Consider the following 21,397-nt stretch of genomic DNA (forward strand, 5'->3'; position numbering starts at 1 on the left):
AGACGTCACACAGACATATTGAGAATAGGGCTGCTTATATTTGGAATTGCATTTTAAACAGATTCAATATGGCGTAGAAAGGAGAGTACAGTAGAATTTTGAACTTACACATTCGATTCTATTTTTTTTTATTTTTAAGGTTTAATCAATACCTTTTGTCTTTACATCACAATCACTTCAGAGTGCTGTCTTTGGAGATAGCTAGAAGATCTAGACTTGGGTGCTGGTTCTGTCACTTCCCATCTGGGTAACCTTTGTTCCTGCCTTTACTCAGCCATACTCTATCTCCCACCTGGGTAACATTTAGCAATCACTTAACCACTTGGGCTTCAGTTCCCTAACTCTGGAAAATGTGGGGAGGTTGGAGTGGATGGCCTCAAGTGCTCCTTTTTTTCCTGTCCCCTCTTCTCCCTCAACAATTATTAAATGATGGGAATACAAAACAGCAGGATCATTCCTCTCCTTCAACAATTTATATAGTCTGCTTGCATGTACTAGGGGCAGAAATGATACAACATATACCCAAGAATAGAAATACAAAGTACATACAAAGTGATTTCAGGAGAGAGGGAGCACTTAAAACCGAGGGAAAAGAAAGGAGCAGAGGAAGAATCAGGAAGATCCTTGTGTTGACTTTTTAAAGAAAGCTAGATATCCTTGTTTTCAATTATTTTATTAATTTCTTTTCAAATGAATATTCATCTTGTCTATCTTATTACCTACTTTTCCTCTATCCTTACTGAGCCAAAGGGGAAAGCAAGAAAAACAAAGATAAGTAAATTTTCATTTCAAAAACAATTCCTACTCTTGGCTTTGAATTCATCAGCTCCCTTTTAGGAAATGGGTAACATGTTTAATCTTTAGTCTACTAGACCTGTGGTTGATTATTGTGTCCAGAATTCTTAAGTCTTTGAAAGTTATATTTGTCTTTATAACAATTATTACTGTGTAAATCATTCTCCTAGTTCTGCTTAATTCACTTTGCATCATTCAGTTTACAGAAATCTTGTAAGATTTCCTGAAATCAACCCTTTAATCATTTTGTACAGTTCAATAATATTCTATCACATTCATATACAATAACTTAAGTAGTCATTTCCCAGTTGATGAACATTTCCTCAATTTTAAATTCTTTACTACTAGAAAAAAGCAGCTATTACTATAAAGAAACTTTTCCTTTGTTCTCTGAAGTACAGACTTAGCAACACAGCAAGATAATTGCATAAATGTTTACAAATGTTGGATTTAACATATTTTAACATATATAACTTATTGGATTGCTTGCCATTTAGGGGAAGAGGTGAGGGGGGAGGAGGGGAAAATTTGGAACATAAGGCTATGCAAGGATCAATGCTGAAAAATTATCTGTACATATGTTTTGATAATAAAGCTTTAATAGAACAAAGAAACTTAGCAATGTTACTGCATCAGAAGGCACAAATTAATAGTGTTGTAGAATAAGTTGCTTTAAGAATGGGCAGACTAGTTCATAACTATACCAACAGTACATTAATATACCTGGTTTCCCACTGCCCTTCATAGCATGTCATTTTCCTTTTTTCCTCAACTTTGCCTATCTAATGATGTGAGGTGACATCCTGGCTGTTTTAATTTCCATTTCTCTAATTATTAGAGATTGAGAAAATTGTTTTGGATCGCTGTGGAGAATTTGGATTTCTTCCTCTGAAAAGTGTTTACATCCTTTAACCATTTATCAGCTGAAGAATAGCTATCACTTGTACAGATTTGAATTGGAACCTTATTTATTTGAGAAATGAGGCCTTTATTAGAGAAACTTTTGGCAAAGATTTTTTTTCTTCAATTTATCTGCTGAACTTGAGCTGCATTGTTTTTGTTAGTGCAAAGCTTAAATTGTATGCACTTAGCATTTTTCATTTAACCTGTGAATTTCTGTTTAATCATGAACTCTTTCCTTATCTATAGCTATAACAGGTAATTTCCTTGTTTATTTCATTTCATATGTACTCATTTGGAGCTTATCTTGGGATATCATAAAGGTATTGGTCTATATCTTCAGCAAAGGTGAGGAGAATACATTCTAGAAATGGTGGGAGGATAGGAGGAATATGGTCAGAGGCAGAGGCAGAGGCAGGAAACGGGATGGAGAGGGATGACGAAGGATGGCTAGTTTGGATTGAAAAGTATACAAACTAAGATTGCCAAGGGAGGTGGAAGCAAGGGTCTTATGGAGGGCTTCCAGTGTCCTCTGAAGATTTATGCTAGGGGCAAAAATGCTGGAGTAGTTTGCCATTTCCTTCAACCCTCCATTTTACAGATGAGGAAACAGAGGCAGACAAAGTACATTGTTCAGGTCTCGGTATCTGAGGCTATAACTGAACTCAATAAGGTGACTCTCTACTGTGCAACTACCCCTGCCATAGTGTACTAGACAAAGGTAGCAGTGCTTTATTTTGAATTCACCGATTTCCTCAAGGAGGACCAGCTCTTCTGGGAGGGCTTGCTGAGACCTTTTCAGGCTGCCCATCTATCCACTTTTGGCGGCAATTCTCCCTGGTGGCTCCAAGAAACTGTAGGATGCTCAACACCATCCCGTTGCCGGGGAAATGGTCCTGGTTGAGGGTTAGTTGACAGGGTAATTGACCAACTTGTTGATGACTTGGGCAATGTCTACATAACCATGTGGAGACTCCCCTGGGGAATGGGTGGATGAGAATAATTTCTTTTAATGGCCCCAAGGCAGCTGAAGCAGGTGTTGTAAAGTCTGTGGAACAAGGCCATGGGCTACATTCTGAATTATCCACCAGTCATGTTGACTGTTGTCTTGCCGCTGGATTTTGTTGATGACTGGAAGAGAGAATGGGGCAAATGACTTTGTACAACTAACTTGCCTCGTTTAAATCCAATTTGCTTCCAAGTTAAAACATTATCTTGGGATATCATCGCTCTCTTTCCATAACAAAGGACAAACAACCGCGAGCTAGCATTTATATAACTCATTCCAGTTTGTAAAGCACTTTATATATGTTAATCCATTGGTCCTGTTGCCTGGAACCAGCTGTGATACAGAGTGTGGGAGTTAGAAATGCCTTCTCCAGCCATTAGCTGTTCCTCCAGCCAGTTGGCAGCTGATATCTTGCTTGCTTAAAGTTGGCACGGGGCGAGATTTTCAGCGGCACGTTGGCTAGTTATCACCAGTATACCCCCCTTCCATGTTCTTGTGACAGTTGTTGTCTACTGCCATCTGAGACTGTGCCATGAGAATGTATGGAAGGGATCGGGAATCTTTAGCCAGAAGAAGCTAAGCCTTGGGGGAAGATGTAATAGTGTTTTTGAGTACTTGAAACACTGTCATATGGAAGAGGGATTCGATTTGTTTAGCTTAATGTGGATGGGCAAAGGAAACTAGGAACAGTAGGTGGAAATTGCAAAGGGGAAGGTTTAGACTTGATTCAAGAAAAAAAATTGTATATCTAAAGAGATCCCCAAATGGAAGGAGATGCTTGGGGTCCTGAGCTTTCCCTCATTGAAGGCTTTTCAAATAAAGCCTTTTATTGTCTTATTGTACTGGAATTTATTTTTTGACTATGGTTTGGATTAGATGGTCCCCTCTAAGTCTGAAATTCAAGATGCCTCTTGGCTATTTTGCTCTTGATTCTTCCATCTCCCCCCAACTCATATGAATTGTCATTGTTACCATCACCATTTGGGGACCCATGAAATCTGGCAAGGAAGCAAATGTGAAAGTAAGTTGTGAACTGAAGGAGAGCAAAGGGAGCCATCCAAAGCCGATATAAGGAATCAGCCTGTTTAGTCATGTAGTGTTTTGAACCTCTTTCTCCAAATTCTGCCCTGTACTGTGGTAGCACTGTGTCACCTCCAAAACATGAATCAGGAACTTGATATTGAAGGCAACTTCCATCCAGTGGGAATTCCTTGTTTTGGATATCATATCCAAACAAGATCTGGAAGGAATAGTGAGCTCTTGTCAGCATTTATGCATGGGAGTCATTTTATGGATGAAGGAAGGTCCAGAAAGGTGAAATGACCACAGGTCAAGGTCACACAGATAAGTATGACACAGCCCACTGTCAGCTTGCTTTCTACAGCTGACCTCCCTCTAACCCAGGCTGTCATCCAGCTTTCCTCATAGGTAAAGAAGCAGAGACAAAATTTGGTCTTTCAGATTAGGATCATTGAACACATTTGCTAAGTTTTGCATGGTGTTAGATAAACACTTAATATTCTCAAAAATATTTTTTGGATATTTAATAGTATTTTATTTTTTTCTAATTACATGTAAAGATTCATTTTCAACATTCATTTTTGTAAGATTTTATAAATTTTTTTCTCCATCCCTTCTTTCCCCCGCACTCCTTCTCAGGACAGCAAACAAATCTGATAGAGCACACATATGTTCTCAAAATACATTTTCATGTTAGTCATGTTGTGAAAGAAGAAATGGAACAAAAGGGAAAAGTCACAAGAAAGAAAAACTAACATAAAATGTGGAAGTTGTCTTGTTGGATCTACATTCAAATGCCACAGTTCTTTCTTTGGATGTGGTCAGCATTTTGTATCACTGAGTCTTGAAATTTCTTTGGATCACTGTACTGCTGAGAAGAACCGAGTATCAAGAATAATTGATCATTAGCACAGCTGTGAACAATGTTCTTCTGATTCTGCTCATTTCATCTAGCATCAATTCTAAGTCTTTTTAGTTTTTTCTAAAATTTACCTGCTCATCATTTCTCATAAGCACATAATATTCCATTATGTTCAGTGATCATAACTTGTCCAGCCATTCCCCAATGGATGGTTATTCCCTCAATTTCTACTTCTTTGCCACCTAAAAAGAACTGCTATATGATATTTTTTGGTGAGTCCTTTTTTATGATCTTGGGGTTACAGATTTTTAGTGCCCTTTGGGCATGGTTCTAAATTATTCTCCATAATGGTTGGATCAGTTATCAGAATCACTCCCAACAGTGGATTAGTATTCCAATTTTCCCACATCTTCAACATTTATCATTAACAGTAATTTTTTTGAGAGAGGCATATTTTAACCAGTTAAGAACAAAACTAACTAGAAGGTAATGCTACTGGTTCCTAAAGAATATAACAGCTAGCTATTAAGTAAAAAAAATATATTTAAAACTGTCAATGGAAGAGTAATCTTCTACTAGTGTTCAAGAGTGTATATAATATTGGATTACTTGCCTTTTAGAGGAGAGAGCAGGGGAAAGGGAGGGAAAAATTCAAATAAGAGATTTTGCAAGGGTGAACTTTGAAAATTATGCATATGTTTTGAAAATAAAGTTTTTTTAAAGGCATATGTACTCTTATGTATATGACAAGGTAATTTTTACCTTTAATTAAAATTTTAATTTTACCTTTGGAATTTGATTCATATGTAATTTCTCTCTGTAACATGCATCACATTCTGGATATTTGTCTCATACCTGAGTATTTTGGAGGCACTGCAGAGTGCCACCGAAGTTGGCATCCAGGTTACTTTAGTCAAGTCCTTGGGCCTCAGTTTCTCAAACTCTTTGTCAAATGAGGCAGTTGGAATGGATGACCTTCAAGGGGCTTTTCCAGTTTGAAATTGACCTGCTCAATGCTGGATCTTGAGTAAGGGGCGATTTTTGGCCCAAGAATCCCCTTCTTAGTTATAAATAAACCTTTGCTTCTTAAGTGATTGTTACAACAACCTGGAGCAGCAGATATGGCAGACCTGATTCTGTTCCACTAGCTGGGGGAGTGTTGGGGGTTATCCAGAGGGAGAGAGCAATGAAGGGCAAAAATAGATGCTTACAACTTAGAAATACCTAGCCTCCCCGATAAAACGTGTCCTCTCTGCTTTTGTTTTTATTTTCCCTGTGAACAGCTGCATTATTGCTGCAAAAACGATGTCATTTTGAAAATGACACAGAATGGAAAAAAATGTACTGTCTACCCAAAAAATAGGAGTTAGGGAAAAATAACCATTTTCATAATGTCAGACCTGGATTTTAAGGGTTTTCACTAGTGTAACTTACTAGCTTAGCCATTGAGGTGCAAGATAGCACTGATAAAAGTACTCCCAGCTTAAGGTAAATCCAGTAGCTATTTTGCAGGGAAATCGGAGTCATTATTTTTGGTGAAGAATGGGAGCCTCAGATTTTTTTTTTTTGCTCATTTCCAAAACATGGATCATCTTAGGTCCTAGAATAGAAATTTGCCTTTGAGTTGATGGTTGGTTTTTCTTGTTTTAAAAAAAGTACTTGGTCTATAGGGATTTTCAGCCCTTTAAGCCAAACCTGTGGCCCAAAACAAATTAAGATATAATTGGGAAATATTTAAGTAGGGGAAAGTACAATTACACATAGGTAATGTCAATTTGTGGTTTTCTAAGTCAATATGCAATTTGCAAGCATTTTAATGTAAGCTTTAGTAGCTCTTTTCTATTTGATTTTAAATCTGTAAACAAAAGAATTCAAGTTTGGGGAAGTTTATTCTTAATCAAAGTGATTTCATGGTCTGGAGCTCCTGGAGAATCTTCATTTCTGCTTTTGCTTAAGGTTGATTTTTATGTTGGAAAGAAAACGGGCCTGGTGGTCGATTAATTTACAAATGCTCTCCTCCTCCCATGATTTGCTTCCCAATGAGTGCCACATGTGCTCTGGAAAATGCCATCAAGAAAGCAGTTTATGTTTACTGGGTCCGTTGCAGGATCTTGTGGAAATCCATCTGTTCCTGGAAAGCAGCAGCCAAAGACACACTTTCTGAGGCAGTCAGGCTGTGGGGATCTCGGGAGAAAAGGCCCTTTAAATAAATGCTCCTCTTGTTTGTGTGTCTGGATAGACAAAGTCAGTCTGTGTCAGCACTTTTGTGATGGGAGGTAGCCTCCCCTAATGCTCTCCCTGAGGTGCCTTCCACTGGGTTTTTAATTCAGGGGAATAAACATTTAAACATGTCTACAACCTGCTATCCCGGGTGAGGAGGACTTCTTATTCAGGTGTCTCAGATCCATAGCCATCCTTTCTTGTCCTATTAGGTTTTCAATAAATGCTTTCCACAAATTAAAAAAAAAACTCAAAAATTTAAATCACTACAATTCTCCGGGGGGAGACTATTTGGAGGAAAGACATTAGAAACATACATTTCCAGTTCTAGGGATGGATCCACTCTAACACATTGAGAGTCCCTTTGGTGTCCAGGTGAATTGAATTTCATGTGATCATAAATGTACCTTTGCTGGACCGTGAAAGAATTGTTTCATAATGAGTGAGAGCTTTCCCCACCATATTATATCTGCCTTTGAGATCAGAACATTAAAAGGGGAAGTTCTACTTCCTTTAAATACTGTCTCCTTCTCCTTTTCCATTCTTTTTTTCGCTCCCTTCTTAAGTAGGTGTCTTGCAAGACTCAGGGCCTTGGATACCTGTGAAATCCAAGAAAGTACATCCTACAAGTGGTACAAATGTAGCTTAGAAGACAGATTAAAATAAAAGAGGAAATGAAATGTCATCTTTTAGCTTGAAGAGCTGCATCTTCCCATGCAGCAAACTGTATAGAATATAAGAAACTGATTTTTTTCAATCTTGCTTGCATTGAGTCCTGGTTGCTCTGTTAAAGAAGTCAGTCACTCCTTGCTTGGATGGTTGGGGATCCTTCCAGGTCTTTGGACTCAAGCCCTATCTCCCCCTTCATATGAGTTCACAGCCAAAAGCAAAAAAATCCTTGTTGGATTTTTGCTAGTTCGGAGTATGGCTTCTCAAATCAATGTTATACTTAAGAAACTAAGACACTTTCACTTCTCAAAGCAAATGAATTTTAAATTTAGTTTTTTTTCTCCTTTTTCCCCCACTTATATTTGATGGACTTAACGGCTGAGCTATGAAACAACCCTCAAAAACCCCTCAAAGCAACAACCCTCAAAGCAATTTTAAGTTATTGTATCTTTCAACTACAGTTAATTTAAGCTGAGAAATGTAATTAAAGTATAGGAAGCATTTATTAAATGCCTACTGTTATGCTTTATCCTGGACAAAGAAATACAAAAATTAAACCATTCTTTCCCTTAAGAAGCTTGGTTTTAATTGGGGGATACAGTATGTAGATGTAAATTCATTCAAAATAAAAGCAAGGTATTTATGGAGAATACGTGTATATGTAGGCGGGGATAGCAGATGAATCAGGAAATAAGGTGTATCTGGTGCAAAAAGCCTTTGAAAATTTAGAAAAAAAAGCTATTTTTTATTAGTAATTATTAATCTCAATCTTAATTTATGTATTTGGCAAGTATCTACCTCCGTCTCTGGCATTATAGCATATAAATGCTCCTTGGATCGATGAAATTGGAGCATTCTTTTATGTTTTTGTTTAACCAGGAATGTGTTGATCAGCCCATTTTCTCCCCTTCCCCTGTGAAGTGTTCCTTTATGATCCTGTAGGTTCTCAAATTTAACGGTGAGAAGGCATTCATAAAGCTTTGAAGAGAGCCAGGGTCTAATTCCATAAAGTTTAGAAGGCTGTGATGGAACTTCAGCTCGAACAGCATGCTAAAAATGGGGCTGGAGATTGGAGGTCCAGATAGTCTTTCTTGACTGGGAAATTGATGCAAACACTCTTGCCATGGTTCTGTTTGGATAACCTCAGCTCTCTGATTTGTGTTTGCTTTGAGATGCATGGGAAACGGGATTGAATAAGGAGGGTTTTTTTTCCCCATATATATATATATATATATATATATATATATATATATATATATATATATAAATGAATGGCCCCATAAACAAGATTAAGAAGAAGATGAGATAGCATCAGTATAACAGACCTACATTTATTACTGGTCTCGTCTCATGGGCTTGTGTGTGTTTTAATGATGTTGTGTTTGGACCAGATAAGGACTTTAATCTGTATAATGAAGGTTCTGTCATATGCTATTTTGCCCAGAAATTTCTATTTGCAGCAGCGCGGAGTTCAGAACTGCTTAGGCATAACAAAACTATCAAACTACCAACTCTGGATTATAGGAATAATAAATAGTTCGTGTATATGCTTTATAGTTTGCAAAATACTTTCCTTACGACTCTCCCGAGTTAGGTAATGAAAGTTATTGAGAGCCCTATGTGCCAGGCAAGCGCAAATGAGATGAATCCTTTCCTTCTATTATTTATATTTTCTGATTAAGCGCCTACTGTGTATGGGGAACTGTCTTAGGTGCTGAACTGCACACACAGTGACAAAATGGAAAATTATTCCTGCCTTAAAATCAACAAAGGGGAAAACCGTGTAATGGGTAAGTCAGTAGACAAAGTATAAAATGATTTACAGGGTACGTTAAGGAGATAGCATCAAATACTCGGATGGGAGGTGAGAAAAGGTCTTATGGAGGACTGAAATTGAGCTCAGTTTTAGAGATTTTCAAGAAGAGATTAAAAAGGGAGATCATTTCAGGCATTGGGGAGAAGAGGGAGATGGTTTTTACTAGGAGATAAATTCTGAGTTTTAGAAAAAGCAAATACTAGACCCGGAGCAGGGAAAATCCCTCAGTTCCTATCCAATCTGTTCAATGGGATGTCACGGTGGGCTCATAGTATGAACAAAGACAGGGAGGGAGGAAATTACAAAGTTATTTGAAAGATGGCACAGTCTAATTTGGCTATAAAATGATGGAAAGAGAATAAAAGAATGAAGTTGAGGTGGTTAAAGGGGTGCCAGAGATTTAATTAAACATCATAAGAGGCATTTTGAATTAGATTTAGGATCGAGACATCATCGATTTAGACTTGTATTGAAATCTATTCCTCACCCATTTTACAAATGGAACAAGGATCCATGAGAGTCACTGACTTGAAATAAAGTGACTTAGTGTCACACTGTCCAATTCTGTATACATTGTGCCATCTGATGCCTGAAAAATGTATTCCAAGAAAAAACACAAATATAGTAAGTTTTCAATCCCGTAGTTTTCCTATTACCTTTTAAAACATATTTGAAATTATTTTAAAACTTAATTTAACAATCATTAACAAACATCAGCATTCTAATATACAGAGAACAGGAAAGATACATGTATGAACCTGAAAGTGAAGTTTTGACATCCAAATTATAAGAAGAATCAATTAAAAATCTTAAGAACATGAGCCATTGTTCTTCCCACTAATAAGTTATGTATTTTCCTCTAGGAATATCAAACTGGTTTGTATAATTATAAAGTCTTACTATTGTTAAGAATGTATTTTCAAAGTAGAATCTAAGCTCAATTTGGCTTATTTCCGCCATTTTATTTGGCTGTGTGACTTGTAGATGCCTTTATTGATTGGCTTTTAAAGATGATGGACAGTGACTTGATGTAAACTGGAATTCATAAACTTTTAATTGGTTCTACATCTAGGGCCATCCATTGGTTTTTACTCATAAGGGTATGAATTGTTCCCTATCAGTGAGAAATTTTCCAAATTTACTTTGGTTTGGTTTACCCCTCTGGGGATGTGAAAGTATACCTAAGACCTCATGCGCTTTTTATTTTGTCTTGTGGTTTAAGGGCTTTCAATGTCTCAGTCTATGAACAATATGGGAACTGAAGGGTAGGTGAAACAGATAACTTAAGATTAAGTTGGTTCCCTTAGTTACAACAACACATCTAATCAGTTCTTCCTTCTTCACTTCCCCAAATTAGACTACCTCTCTGTGTAGGCTTTTTTCCTCATTGCTGTACATTGTTCCTTCTCCGTGTAAACTGCTTCTCCGTTTAAATTAAATGATTCTATGATAGTTGATTTTATTTGGATAAAAATATTTTAAGTGGAAAGAAAGTTGGAATTGAGAGATACTATGGAAAAAATCCCAAATGCTATGTATTTCAGCAAAATTGAACCATTTATTCCCCACCAATCTAGTCTGCCCCCAAATGACAATTATTTACTGATGGCATTTCCAAAAGTCATTTTCAGCTGTATGCTTAACCTGGGGAAAACTAAATATCTTTGACACTCTTATCTGCCCCCTCCCAATGAATAGCATTTTATTTTTTTCTAACTAAAAGTAAGGATAATTTTAAATATATACTTTTGTGAGATTTGAGTTCCAATTTTTTTCTCCTTTCCTTGTCTCCCTCCTCCCAAGACAGCAAGCAATCTGATATATATATATATATATATATATATATATATATAAATAAGCCTTTTAAATATATTTCCATATCAATTATGTTGTAAAGGAAAAATCAAAACAAAAGGGGAAAAGCATGAAAGGGGGAAAAAACAACAAAAAAGCGAAACTAGTGTGCTTTGATCCATATTCAGGCTCCATAGTTTTTTCTCTGGATGTGAATATCATTTTCCATCCCAAGTCTATTGGAATTGTCTTGGATCACTGTATTGCTGAGAAGAGCTAATTCTGTCAAAGCTGATTACTATACAATATTGTTGTTTCTATGTATAGTGTTCTGGTTCTGCTCATTTCACTCTGCATCAGTTCATGGAAGGCTTTTCTGTAATAGACTTCTCATCATTTCTCACCGAACAGTAATATTCCGTTACATTTGAAATGCTGCGACTTCCCCAGCCATTTCCCAATTGCTGGGTATTCACTTAATTTCCAATTCCTTGACACCCCCAGAAAGATCTGCTACAAACATTTTAGCAATGTGCTCCTACCTTTTTTACATTAAACATTGTTTACTGGGGTACCATCTATGAGCCCTGGGTTCTTGCTAGCTACTGCAAGTACCTAAAGAAATACTAAAATGTGTGCCTGTAAGAGACATCACTTATCACTGATCATTCAGTCATCAGTATTACTGTTTGAAAAATACACAATTCAACCTGAACTTTGAAAAACTGAATGGAGAGTCACAAAAAATGAGTGACATAACATATAAGTTTAAAAAGATCATTCATAAAGTTTGTTTCAAGACAGTTTTTACCTATAGAGCTCATCAAATTCCTAATTTAGCATGACTTTCCCATGTCTGTAAAGTATAATTTGGAAAAAGTGTTAAGAAAAACAAGACAACCCAGAACTAAATTAAATAAACCGAAGGATTGGAGTTGATGCTCTAGGCTGTAACACTTGACTAGTTTGTTGACAGGAAGAGAACCAGTTTTGCTCTGAGTTTAATAAATTGGCTCCAGTGTATCTGACCCCAGTCCTATTGCTCTTTAAAGTTGTCTTTATATAATAGCATGGTTCTTGTGCTTCTGCTTTTACCTCCCTCCCCACCCCCCGTTAATAAGATAAAAACACAAAACCAAAGTTGAAGACAAAGATATTTGAAATTCTCTCTCTTTTAGTGGTCACTTCTTCATAAAACCATATTTACTTGGCTTAATGGAGTTCATGCACATGTATTTCATTAAATCAGGATCTGAAAGGACTCTTTAAAAGAGAATTTTGTTATGTGGGATATGTAACACGGAAGAATTGCTTCCCCATCCTCAAAGGCTTCTGTCACTCAAACATCAGAATCCATTAAAAAGTGTAATCCAGTGAAGAAGAGTCTCATCTGTTAGCATGGGAAACTGAGAATTTGCTAGACAGGATTGATTTTTCCCCCAACAAAACTGAAAGTTTAAATTGCTCATGTAGGACCACCTTTTAATTCTGTAGTGGATTCTAAAGATTTCATCATGCAGTCACTCTGTATTTTCCATTTTCTTTCTAGCCCACCCGTTTCAAGTGCCTAAGATTATTCATGGAATATTCATATTCTGATGATAGGTCACCAATAATAATAAGAGCAGCTAGCTAGCATTTAGAGGCCTTTCTTTGCTGCCTGCCTTTTCTCATTATTTATTCATTAAACAAGAAAATTCCGAGCACCTGCTATTTGGGATGGATCACCGTCCACACACTGGGGTCCGCAGAGTAGTGTGACCCCTGGTTTTTGCCTTTGGGTATTTGACAGCCAATAAGATGAGGCACAGGTGCAACAGTCAGGAGGCAAAAATTAGTCGAGTGAGAGTGTTGATTAAAGTGCTAAAGGAATCCTATGGATAGTGGGTGTTGAAAGTCTGGCAGAAGCAGGGAGGAGGGGGGAGGAGAGGGGAGGAGAGAAAGGTCATTGTGGCCTGAGGGATGGAAGGAAAGGCTCACAGATAGAGTGGTCCATGACCTGAGCTTTGAAGATGGGACTGGGTATAGTTTGAAGGGCCTTGGCTAGTTGGGGAAATAAAGGCACAGCCATGTGGGAAGGAACAGGGCTGATCCGAGGACAGTGTGAGTAGAACCCTTGTCAAGACCAAGGGCGCCCATTGCTGTGAGACTGCACCATGGCACCACGTCCTAGACTCAGGTGGGCCTTGGAAGGGAAAAAAAAACAGTAGAGTATTGGATTTGGGGCAGAATTAACTGGGAAAATTATTGTTGGCAGCCCCCGTTTACAAAGGAATGATGCCGAGTTTTCTATTAGATGTGTTGACTTTTTGATTTGGAGCTTTGCAGTAACAGACACATTTACCTGACTGAATCTTAATGCATTTATGTACTTTTAAGTGTCTCTCAGCAAAGAGGTAATTGAATTGCCTGAAATATATACCGGCTCAAGCTATTTAGAAGAGTCCCTGTATTGAATTTAGCCCTGTCCATATCAACGACCATGTTCCTTTACAGAAGACACTTGATTTTTTCCCCCTCAAACGGGGAAGAATAAATTGAATTATCGTTATTTATTTACTATCTCTGTCTTTATTTTCTTCACTGCTGTATGATCTAAATAAATATAAAAGCTCTCTTTAGGCATTTTGGCTATCAAATTCATTTTTTAAGCAATTTTGTGTTTTTATTATTAATACAACTACATTACAAAAGTTTTTAATAATGCAATAAAACCATTATACGGAGCAATGTAATATTTTAAGGAGAGGGATCAAATGACGCAATAGAATTTCAGCTATGAAATTTAGATAGTGCCTAGTGGTGGTGTTTTATTTAGCATATGACACATTCTTAGTGCTTCTGAAGTGACTTTTTCCTTTTGAGCATTTTGTTGATTCCTTTTTTGCTTTTTATCTGTCTATCTACTCCAGTAGAAATCTTTCCTCTATAACAAGTGATCAGGCACAACCAATGAGCACACTGATCATGTCTTAGAAAGTACGCCTTGGTCAAATTCTGTAGTCAATGGTTTCTCTGCCAAGAGATTGAGGGGCATGCTTCATGTTGGCGTTCTTTATATACATGTTATACACATACACACACACACACCTTTATTTATCTATTTATCTTTATCTGTATTTATCTATTTATCTTTGTGTCTTTATCTGTCTATATCTCTTTATTTGTCCTTATCTATTTATCTGGCTTTATTTGTATCTATTTGCCTTTGTCTTTATTTTTGTTTACTTATTTAATCATAAATCTGAAATGATTGAGTGTTTTCCCCCTTTATATTAGTTTTGCTAATTTCATTCCATATTTGGATATGTCCTTACTGGGAATATTTTTTTATTTGTATTTTGCCTCAAATATTAGCGTTATGGTTTGATGTTCAATTGGAAAGTTGCCTGGATGGATGCAGCTGGGATACATTGTTGACTCTTCCCCTTGTCCTCGCCATGTTTGGGTCTGATCAGTTACTTCATGTCGACATGATGATGTTCCTTCTTGCTACTAGTACATTCTTTTTTTTTAATTATAGCTTTTTATTTACAAGTTATATCCTTGGGTAATTTTTCAGCATTGACAATTGCAAAACCTTCTGTTCCAACTTTTCCCCTCCTTCCCCCACCCCATCCTCTAGATGGCAAGTTGACCAATACATGTTAAATATGTTAAAGTTTAAGTTAAATACAATATAAGTATACATGTCCAAACAGTTATTTTTCTGTACAAAAAGAATCAGACTCTGAAATATTGTACAATTAGCCTGAGAAGGAAATCAAAAATACAGGTGGGCAAAAATATAGGGATTGGGAATTCTATGTAGTGGTTCTTAGTCATCTCCCAGAGTTCTTTCGCTGGGTGTAGCTGGTTCAGTTCATTACTGCTCCATTGGAACTGATTTGGTTGATCTCGTTGCTGAGGATGGCCAGGTCCATCAGAACTGGTCATCATATAGTATTGTTGTTGAAGTATATAATGATCTCCTGGTCCTGCTCATTTCACTCAGCATCAGTTCGTGTAAGTCTCTCCAGGCCTTTCTGAAATCATCCTGTTGGTCATTTCTTACAGAACAATAATATTCCATAATATTCATTTACCACAATTTATTCAGCCATTCTCCAACTGATGGGCATCCACTCAGTTTCCAGTTTCTAGCCACTACAAAGAGGGCTGCCACAAACATTCTTGCAATGTGGGTCCCTTTTCCTTCTTTAGGATCTCTTTGGGATATAAGCCAGTAGTAACACTGCTGGATCAGAGTGTGCTCCTTTTTAGCTTTTTGAGGAAAGTTCCAAATTGCTCTCCAGCTACTTGGATCAGTTCACATCTCCACCAACAATGCATCAGTATCCCTGTTTTCCCACATCCCCTCCAATATTCTGCATTATCTTTCCCTGTCATTCTAGCCAGTCTGACAGATGGTGGTATCTCAGAGTTGTCTTAACGACTTGGAGCATCTTAGTTAGTTTTTTTTCTGCCTACAAACATGGATATATCTTCTCCTTTTGTAAATGCAATCTGTATCCTACCACCCTATTGAAGAGGTTTATTTATTTTTTTTCATCTCTGGTTCATGATGGCCCTGCTCATCATCACTAATAGTAATGGTAACAACATCCAAGTACCTACCTGCTGAAGTAATTTGAATTAAGAGGAATTATGGAAAAACCCCCAAATCCTGAGTATTTTGGCAAAATCAGGCTCTCCCCCTCACCACCTAGTCTAGCCTCAACATGTCAGATACTCAATGATGGCGCGTGGGTCCAAAGTCACCTACAGTTGTGTTTAATCTGGAGAAAGCCCTTAGCACTCAGCAAGCTCAGGCCTGTATATTATCTGACCCTCATCATTCCATTATTTTTGCAGAAGAAAGTTATCTTTTTGAATGTACTTTATTAGAACTTTAGACAAAGCCAACTGTTTAATGATAAACCCATAGGATAATTTTCATTTTTGTATTTTGAGGAGACTCCTAAGATATGGGAATCAGGAGTGTCAAAAATTCCCCATTTGACCATGATTTTCAAAAAATTTTCTTTCTCTAATAATAGCCTTTTATTTTCCAAAATATAGGCAAAGGTAATTTTCAACATTCATTCTTGGCAAAACCTTGTGTTCATATTTTTCTTGACCATGATTATTTAAAATTTTTTTCTCTTTGCAGGTTATCTTCAACCTACTAGTAGTCCAGCTAGTTATTCTCCACCATCCATCTTTCCACCTGGATCCCAGTTAACAGTGAATTCTGGAAGTGAGATTAAGTTGTCCTGTATTGATCCTCTCTCAGTAAACTGGACTTTTGAGAATGTCATCCATCTTGAATCGAGCAAAAATGCGACAACGTGGGTCACGACCAATGCGAAGGCCCAAGATACAGGCAGATATACATGTACCAATGAGAAAGGCTTGAGCAGTTCCATTTATGTATTCGTTAAAGGTAAATATGTTGGCTTTCCTCTTCTAGATCTATGGGTTTGAGTCTGAGAGAGTACAGAAATCTTTAACCCTTAAGGAAATGGTCATTGGCTTTGAGAGGGAGCATAGCTCACAACTCATCCGTTTTGTAAACTTTCTTCCTTTTCTGCTTCTTCCTCATGGCCAGAGCCCAATCTAGAAGTATTAATAAAGACCTCCTTTATTAGTGTATAAAGTGCTTTGCAGCCCTGAAAATAGTATGTGAATGTCCACTGTTATTGTTGATGATGATGATCTTGTATGTTTAATCAGATTTTCCCAACATGTTAAACATATTTCTTGGATTGTAAATGAAATTCCTTTTAGAAATAAAATTTACCCTTTAAATATTCATCTTTCCACTTAGAAAATGACCACTTTTTTTTTTATAAAAGACTACCATTAGTTCCTTAAAGGCTTAAACAAATGTACCTTTCAGAAACTGACTGGAGACTTTTTCTGAGAAGTGGCAGTTTTCACATGCTCAAATAACATCAGTGAGTTTTTTCATCTAATGATCAAGGTAAAAATCCTCTGACATATTCCGTGATGTCAGTCTAGACCCTTAAATCTAGACTTAAAAGACTTAGATCCTTCTTGCCAGAAAACTATTTTAACATTGAACAAAATCCAACGTGGCTCTGATTTACCCATAAACTCATACAGATATTTGTGTTTAGGAAAGGAGGTGCTTACTGGTCAGCAGAACAGGCAGGGGAGTGTTTTTTGGGCCATGGTAAAATTAAACACTTTTCCTTGTGCAGTCTAAGTGTTGAATAAATATTTGATTTGTTTAGGAATCTTGACCCCCTGGAAATAGTTAATGTGTATTTCACATTTCATGAAGTACTCAAAAGGTTTCATGAGTTGTCCCAGAATATGTAGACTCTGTTTTGTAGATCTAGAAACAAGTACAAAGGGACTTTGTAAAGGTTAAAAGGTAAATGTATACATCCTACATTTGCTAAGATGTTCCATTGACAGAAGGACCTTGTTCGTGATTAGATGGATGGGACTCACCTGTAGCCCGTATTACCTAGCTAACCTGTTGCCATTTGTGAAATCAAATGGAGCTTTTCTTTGGTCTCATCTAGCATTTAAATTTATTTCTATACCTGAAACTTGAATAATTGTTTTTTAAGCTCATTACTATAGTAGACTTATGTTCTCTTCTAAAACATAATTAAAATCTGATGTTAGAGAGTAATTGTATAGAAAGCTTATTTCATTAGAAGGTCAGAAGAATATAATATTAAATAAGTACTTTCTTTCCCAAAGTTTTCAGTGTGACAACCTCTTCTGAAGCTTTTTGCATTTGCAAAGTTTGGCAAATCAGAAAATTAAAGTATTTGAATTGGGGGAAAGGGAGCACAAAACATGCTAACCAAGGGTGTTTAATGTGAATAAACAAATGTATTTACTAAGAAATCCTTGAAACTAACTTCCTGAAAGCTTTTCCCATCCCAATCTAGACAGTTTCAGAAAACATATCCTCTAGTTAAGGGGAAAAAATCCTATTAAACTCACCACTATCTGGAATAATTTCAATTTTCTGTGACATTTAGCTCTTCTTCAGAAATGTTTGTCAGATTTGTCGTGTGACACAAGATGGGATGTCCAGGAAATTAAGGGCAGTCTATGTCCTTGAGGATCTTACAGTCTAGAATCATCTCATTTGAGAAGACATTTTCTAAGTGTTCTCCATCAGATAAGCTTCTTTCCTAATTTGTGCCAGGGCTTTTATCAGGGAATTATATAAATCACTGTATTTGGGCTTGAGTGATTTAATCTCTCTCTCCTATCAGATCAGACTTTGAAAGACTAAAGAATCCTGAAATTATGCATGAATGTTTTAATAAAGGATATTCTGATAGAAAAAAAAGACAAAGGGTTTCTCGCTTTTGGGAACTATTTGCTGGCTTGTTTCAGATTTGTTATTTTTATCTCTTTCATCTATCCATCCATGGATAATTTTATGTGCAACTTAAGTTGGTTAATGTAAAACAGATGCAAAGCCATACAAAATTAGCTGATATTTAAATATTTAATTAATACATTCAGCTTTATGGTTGGGTACAATGATGTGTCTTGGTATATAGAATAAATCCATTTCATATACATAGCTGACATGACAAAAGGTGTTTTGTTTTGCTTTTTAAGGTCAGATGTTGAGGGAAGAATGTGGGCACCTATATTGCACAGTGGATAGTATAATGGGCTTGGAATCACAGAGACTTTCCTCTTCATGAGTTCGTATCCAGACTCAATCATTTACTAATAAGTCATATCACCCATTTTGCCTCAGTTTCTTCATCTGTGAAATGAGATGGAAAAGGACATGGCAAACCAGTCCCTATATCTTTGCCAAGAAAACCTCAAAGTGGGCTTATAAAGAATCAGATTGACTAATAAGCCATTCAGCAACAATTGGAAAAAGAATAAGTTTTTTTTTTTTAAACATATCCAAGAGCCTGGTTCTTCTAAACAAAGAAATTGTGGTTCAGGGCTGATACTTTCTTTGGAAATGCAGAATTTCAGTATTTACTCTTGAAATGTTCTAGCATTTAGAGACAAAGTAAAGAAGATAAAACTCTAGAATTAACTCCATCCTAGATGCATTTCCCCGCCCCAAACAGGAAACTCTGGGAGATCAAAGAACTGGAGGAGATATGGTCAAGAAAGGAAGAATTTTGACAGAGCCTTTTCCTCCTTTCTCATGAGACTATACTTTTCCTTCTTTCCTGCAAATAGAAGAAAAAAGTCCATTTTCAAGAAACTCAAAGGAAAAGAAGCTGCCCTATAGGGAAAAAGAATAGAGAAATATAATATGGATGGCGATACATTGGAATATCTCAAATAGATATGTTCATTTTCCCAATTCTTTGGTTTTGGGATTAGGGCAGAATGTAAACTGAGTTAATACATTTTCTGCTGCCTGAAAAGTGAGAATCAGGATGAATAGGACTTTGGTGCATTAATACTTGTGTTCAAATTCTGTTTCTGACAGTTATGACCCTTGCGATTTTGGGCCACCATTAAATTTAGTTTGCTCATCTATAAACTGAGAGGTTTGAACTCAGGGGCCCTTATATAGGGAATATTAAAATCCAAACTTGTAATTCCTCTGATGATTTTTTTCCTTGTTTCTTGATTTTTTATAGATCCCAAAATTCCCTTCCTTTTGGATCCTCTTCTCTATGGAAAAGAAGGCAATGATGCTGTAGTCAATTGCACTGTAACAGACCCGGAGGTGTCCGATTTTACCTTGAGATTATGTGACGGAAAGCCACCTCCCAAAGACATGATCCTTATTCCTGACATCCAGAAAGGCATCGTGATTAAAAATGTGAAGAGAAGTCACAATAAGATCTGCGTCCAGTGCTCTGCCTACCTCCATGGGCAGTTGAAGCTGTCTGAAAGATTGACCTTGAAAGTGAGACCAGGTAAATGGAGCCCTCAACTGTGGGAGCTGGAGGATGTCTCGGGGCTAGAGTTTTAACCTTGTAGAATATCGCCGGTTATAAAACTGGCCCTAAGTAACAGAGGAGGGAAGTTCACTTTAATCTGGATTAGGAGGATGGTCATGGAATCAGACAAGTTTTTTGAGCTGGAAAAAAATTCAAGAGTTTACTCAACTCCACTTTAGTGGAAGTTTATATTACTCATCATGCTATTAAAAATCTGTTTAATCAGCAATAGGGGAGTAATTCGAAGTTCAATGGAGTATTTGGGTCAGAATTTATTTTTAACATTTTATTTACTTAAACAATTTGTCTAGTGCTTAAATATGTCCAAGCTTATAAAAGATTGTTATTTTTAATTTTGAATCAGACTTTATAAAGCAGGTTGATTTGAAAGATATGAACCCCTTTGGTGACATCCATTCAAATGATCTTTGGGGGGAAGAGGTAATAAATTAGTGACATAAATAAATTGCCTTTCCTCCCAAAAAACACTAAATAACAAAACTCTAGAGATGTCTTTCAGCACTCCTGAAATCCAGTTCTGAAAAGCACTTCTTTATTGGATAACAGTTAAACCAAGAAGCACCAAATGGTATCCTCCTTCTTGGAGATACAAGATCATGCTGGAAGGTGTAATATTCTTAAATAATTTAAAATCAAAAGGAAGCAAAGCATTGTCTCAGAAAGCACATGTGTGTGGGGGGGAGGGATGTCTTTTGTTTGATTAAAAGAGCTTAATCATACCAGTCCATGAACTTGGAGTACCCTAACAGTTATCTGGTACTAAAGATTAGGTCTTTTCCAAACTTGAGTTAGCTTCTAAACATATTTTTTTAAAAGACTGTTTCCAGATATATTCCTAAACTTTCCAAACCAATATTAATGACATTATTTGACATAATATTTTGACTGTTGAAATCTTCAGAAAAAGAGTTGAGACAAACAGGTGATAAAGCCCTAACATGATTTGGCTTATGGTTTCCTAAGTGGTGATAAAAATTATAATTTGGACATGGGTTGTCCCGTGATTTAATAAATGTAGGGTATTTAAATGGTGAAATTTTATCAGAGGAATCAATCCTTTCCAGGAAATTGTTGACTGAAACATCCACCCTTTTCTTACAGCCCCTCAAAGTCCGCCAGAAGTCAGCTTGTCCAAAACGAACCACCTTCTCAGGGAGGGAGAGAGCTTTGAGATTGTGTGCACCATTAAAGATGTGGCTAGCACCGTGGTGTCCATGTGGATAACGGAGAACAACAGGGTACGTTCATGATGATATTTGCCTGCTGCACTGTCTTGGTTTCTTTTTTAAAGAGAATTTAAAAAATATATACAGGCTTTCATCCCCAAAATGTGAGTTTCTTCATGTTTATTTTGTTTTTTCTAAAAGAAATTCTAAAATGAG

At 36.7% G+C, this 21,397-nt stretch overlaps 1 protein-coding gene across 2 annotated transcripts in view; it reads left to right on the forward strand.

Annotated features, from left to right (window-relative positions):
• The window catches only part of KIT (KIT proto-oncogene, receptor tyrosine kinase), an 82,274-nt gene that overhangs the window by 20,593 nt on the left and 40,284 nt on the right, over nucleotides 1-21,397 (forward strand). For both annotated transcript variants that reach the window (XM_031943493.1, XM_012552257.3), the window contains exons 2-4: nucleotides 16,238-16,510; nucleotides 19,689-19,970; nucleotides 21,117-21,253. In XM_031943493.1, the coding sequence (XP_031799353.1) occupies nucleotides 16,238-16,510; nucleotides 19,689-19,970; nucleotides 21,117-21,253 (692 nt within the window). The remainder of the gene's footprint in view (nucleotides 1-16,237; nucleotides 16,511-19,688; nucleotides 19,971-21,116; nucleotides 21,254-21,397) is intronic.

The sequence above is a fragment of the Sarcophilus harrisii genome, chromosome 6 (genome assembly GCF_902635505.1).
Source record: "Sarcophilus harrisii chromosome 6, mSarHar1.11, whole genome shotgun sequence".
Lineage (NCBI taxonomy): Eukaryota > Metazoa > Chordata > Mammalia > Dasyuromorphia > Dasyuridae > Sarcophilus > Sarcophilus harrisii.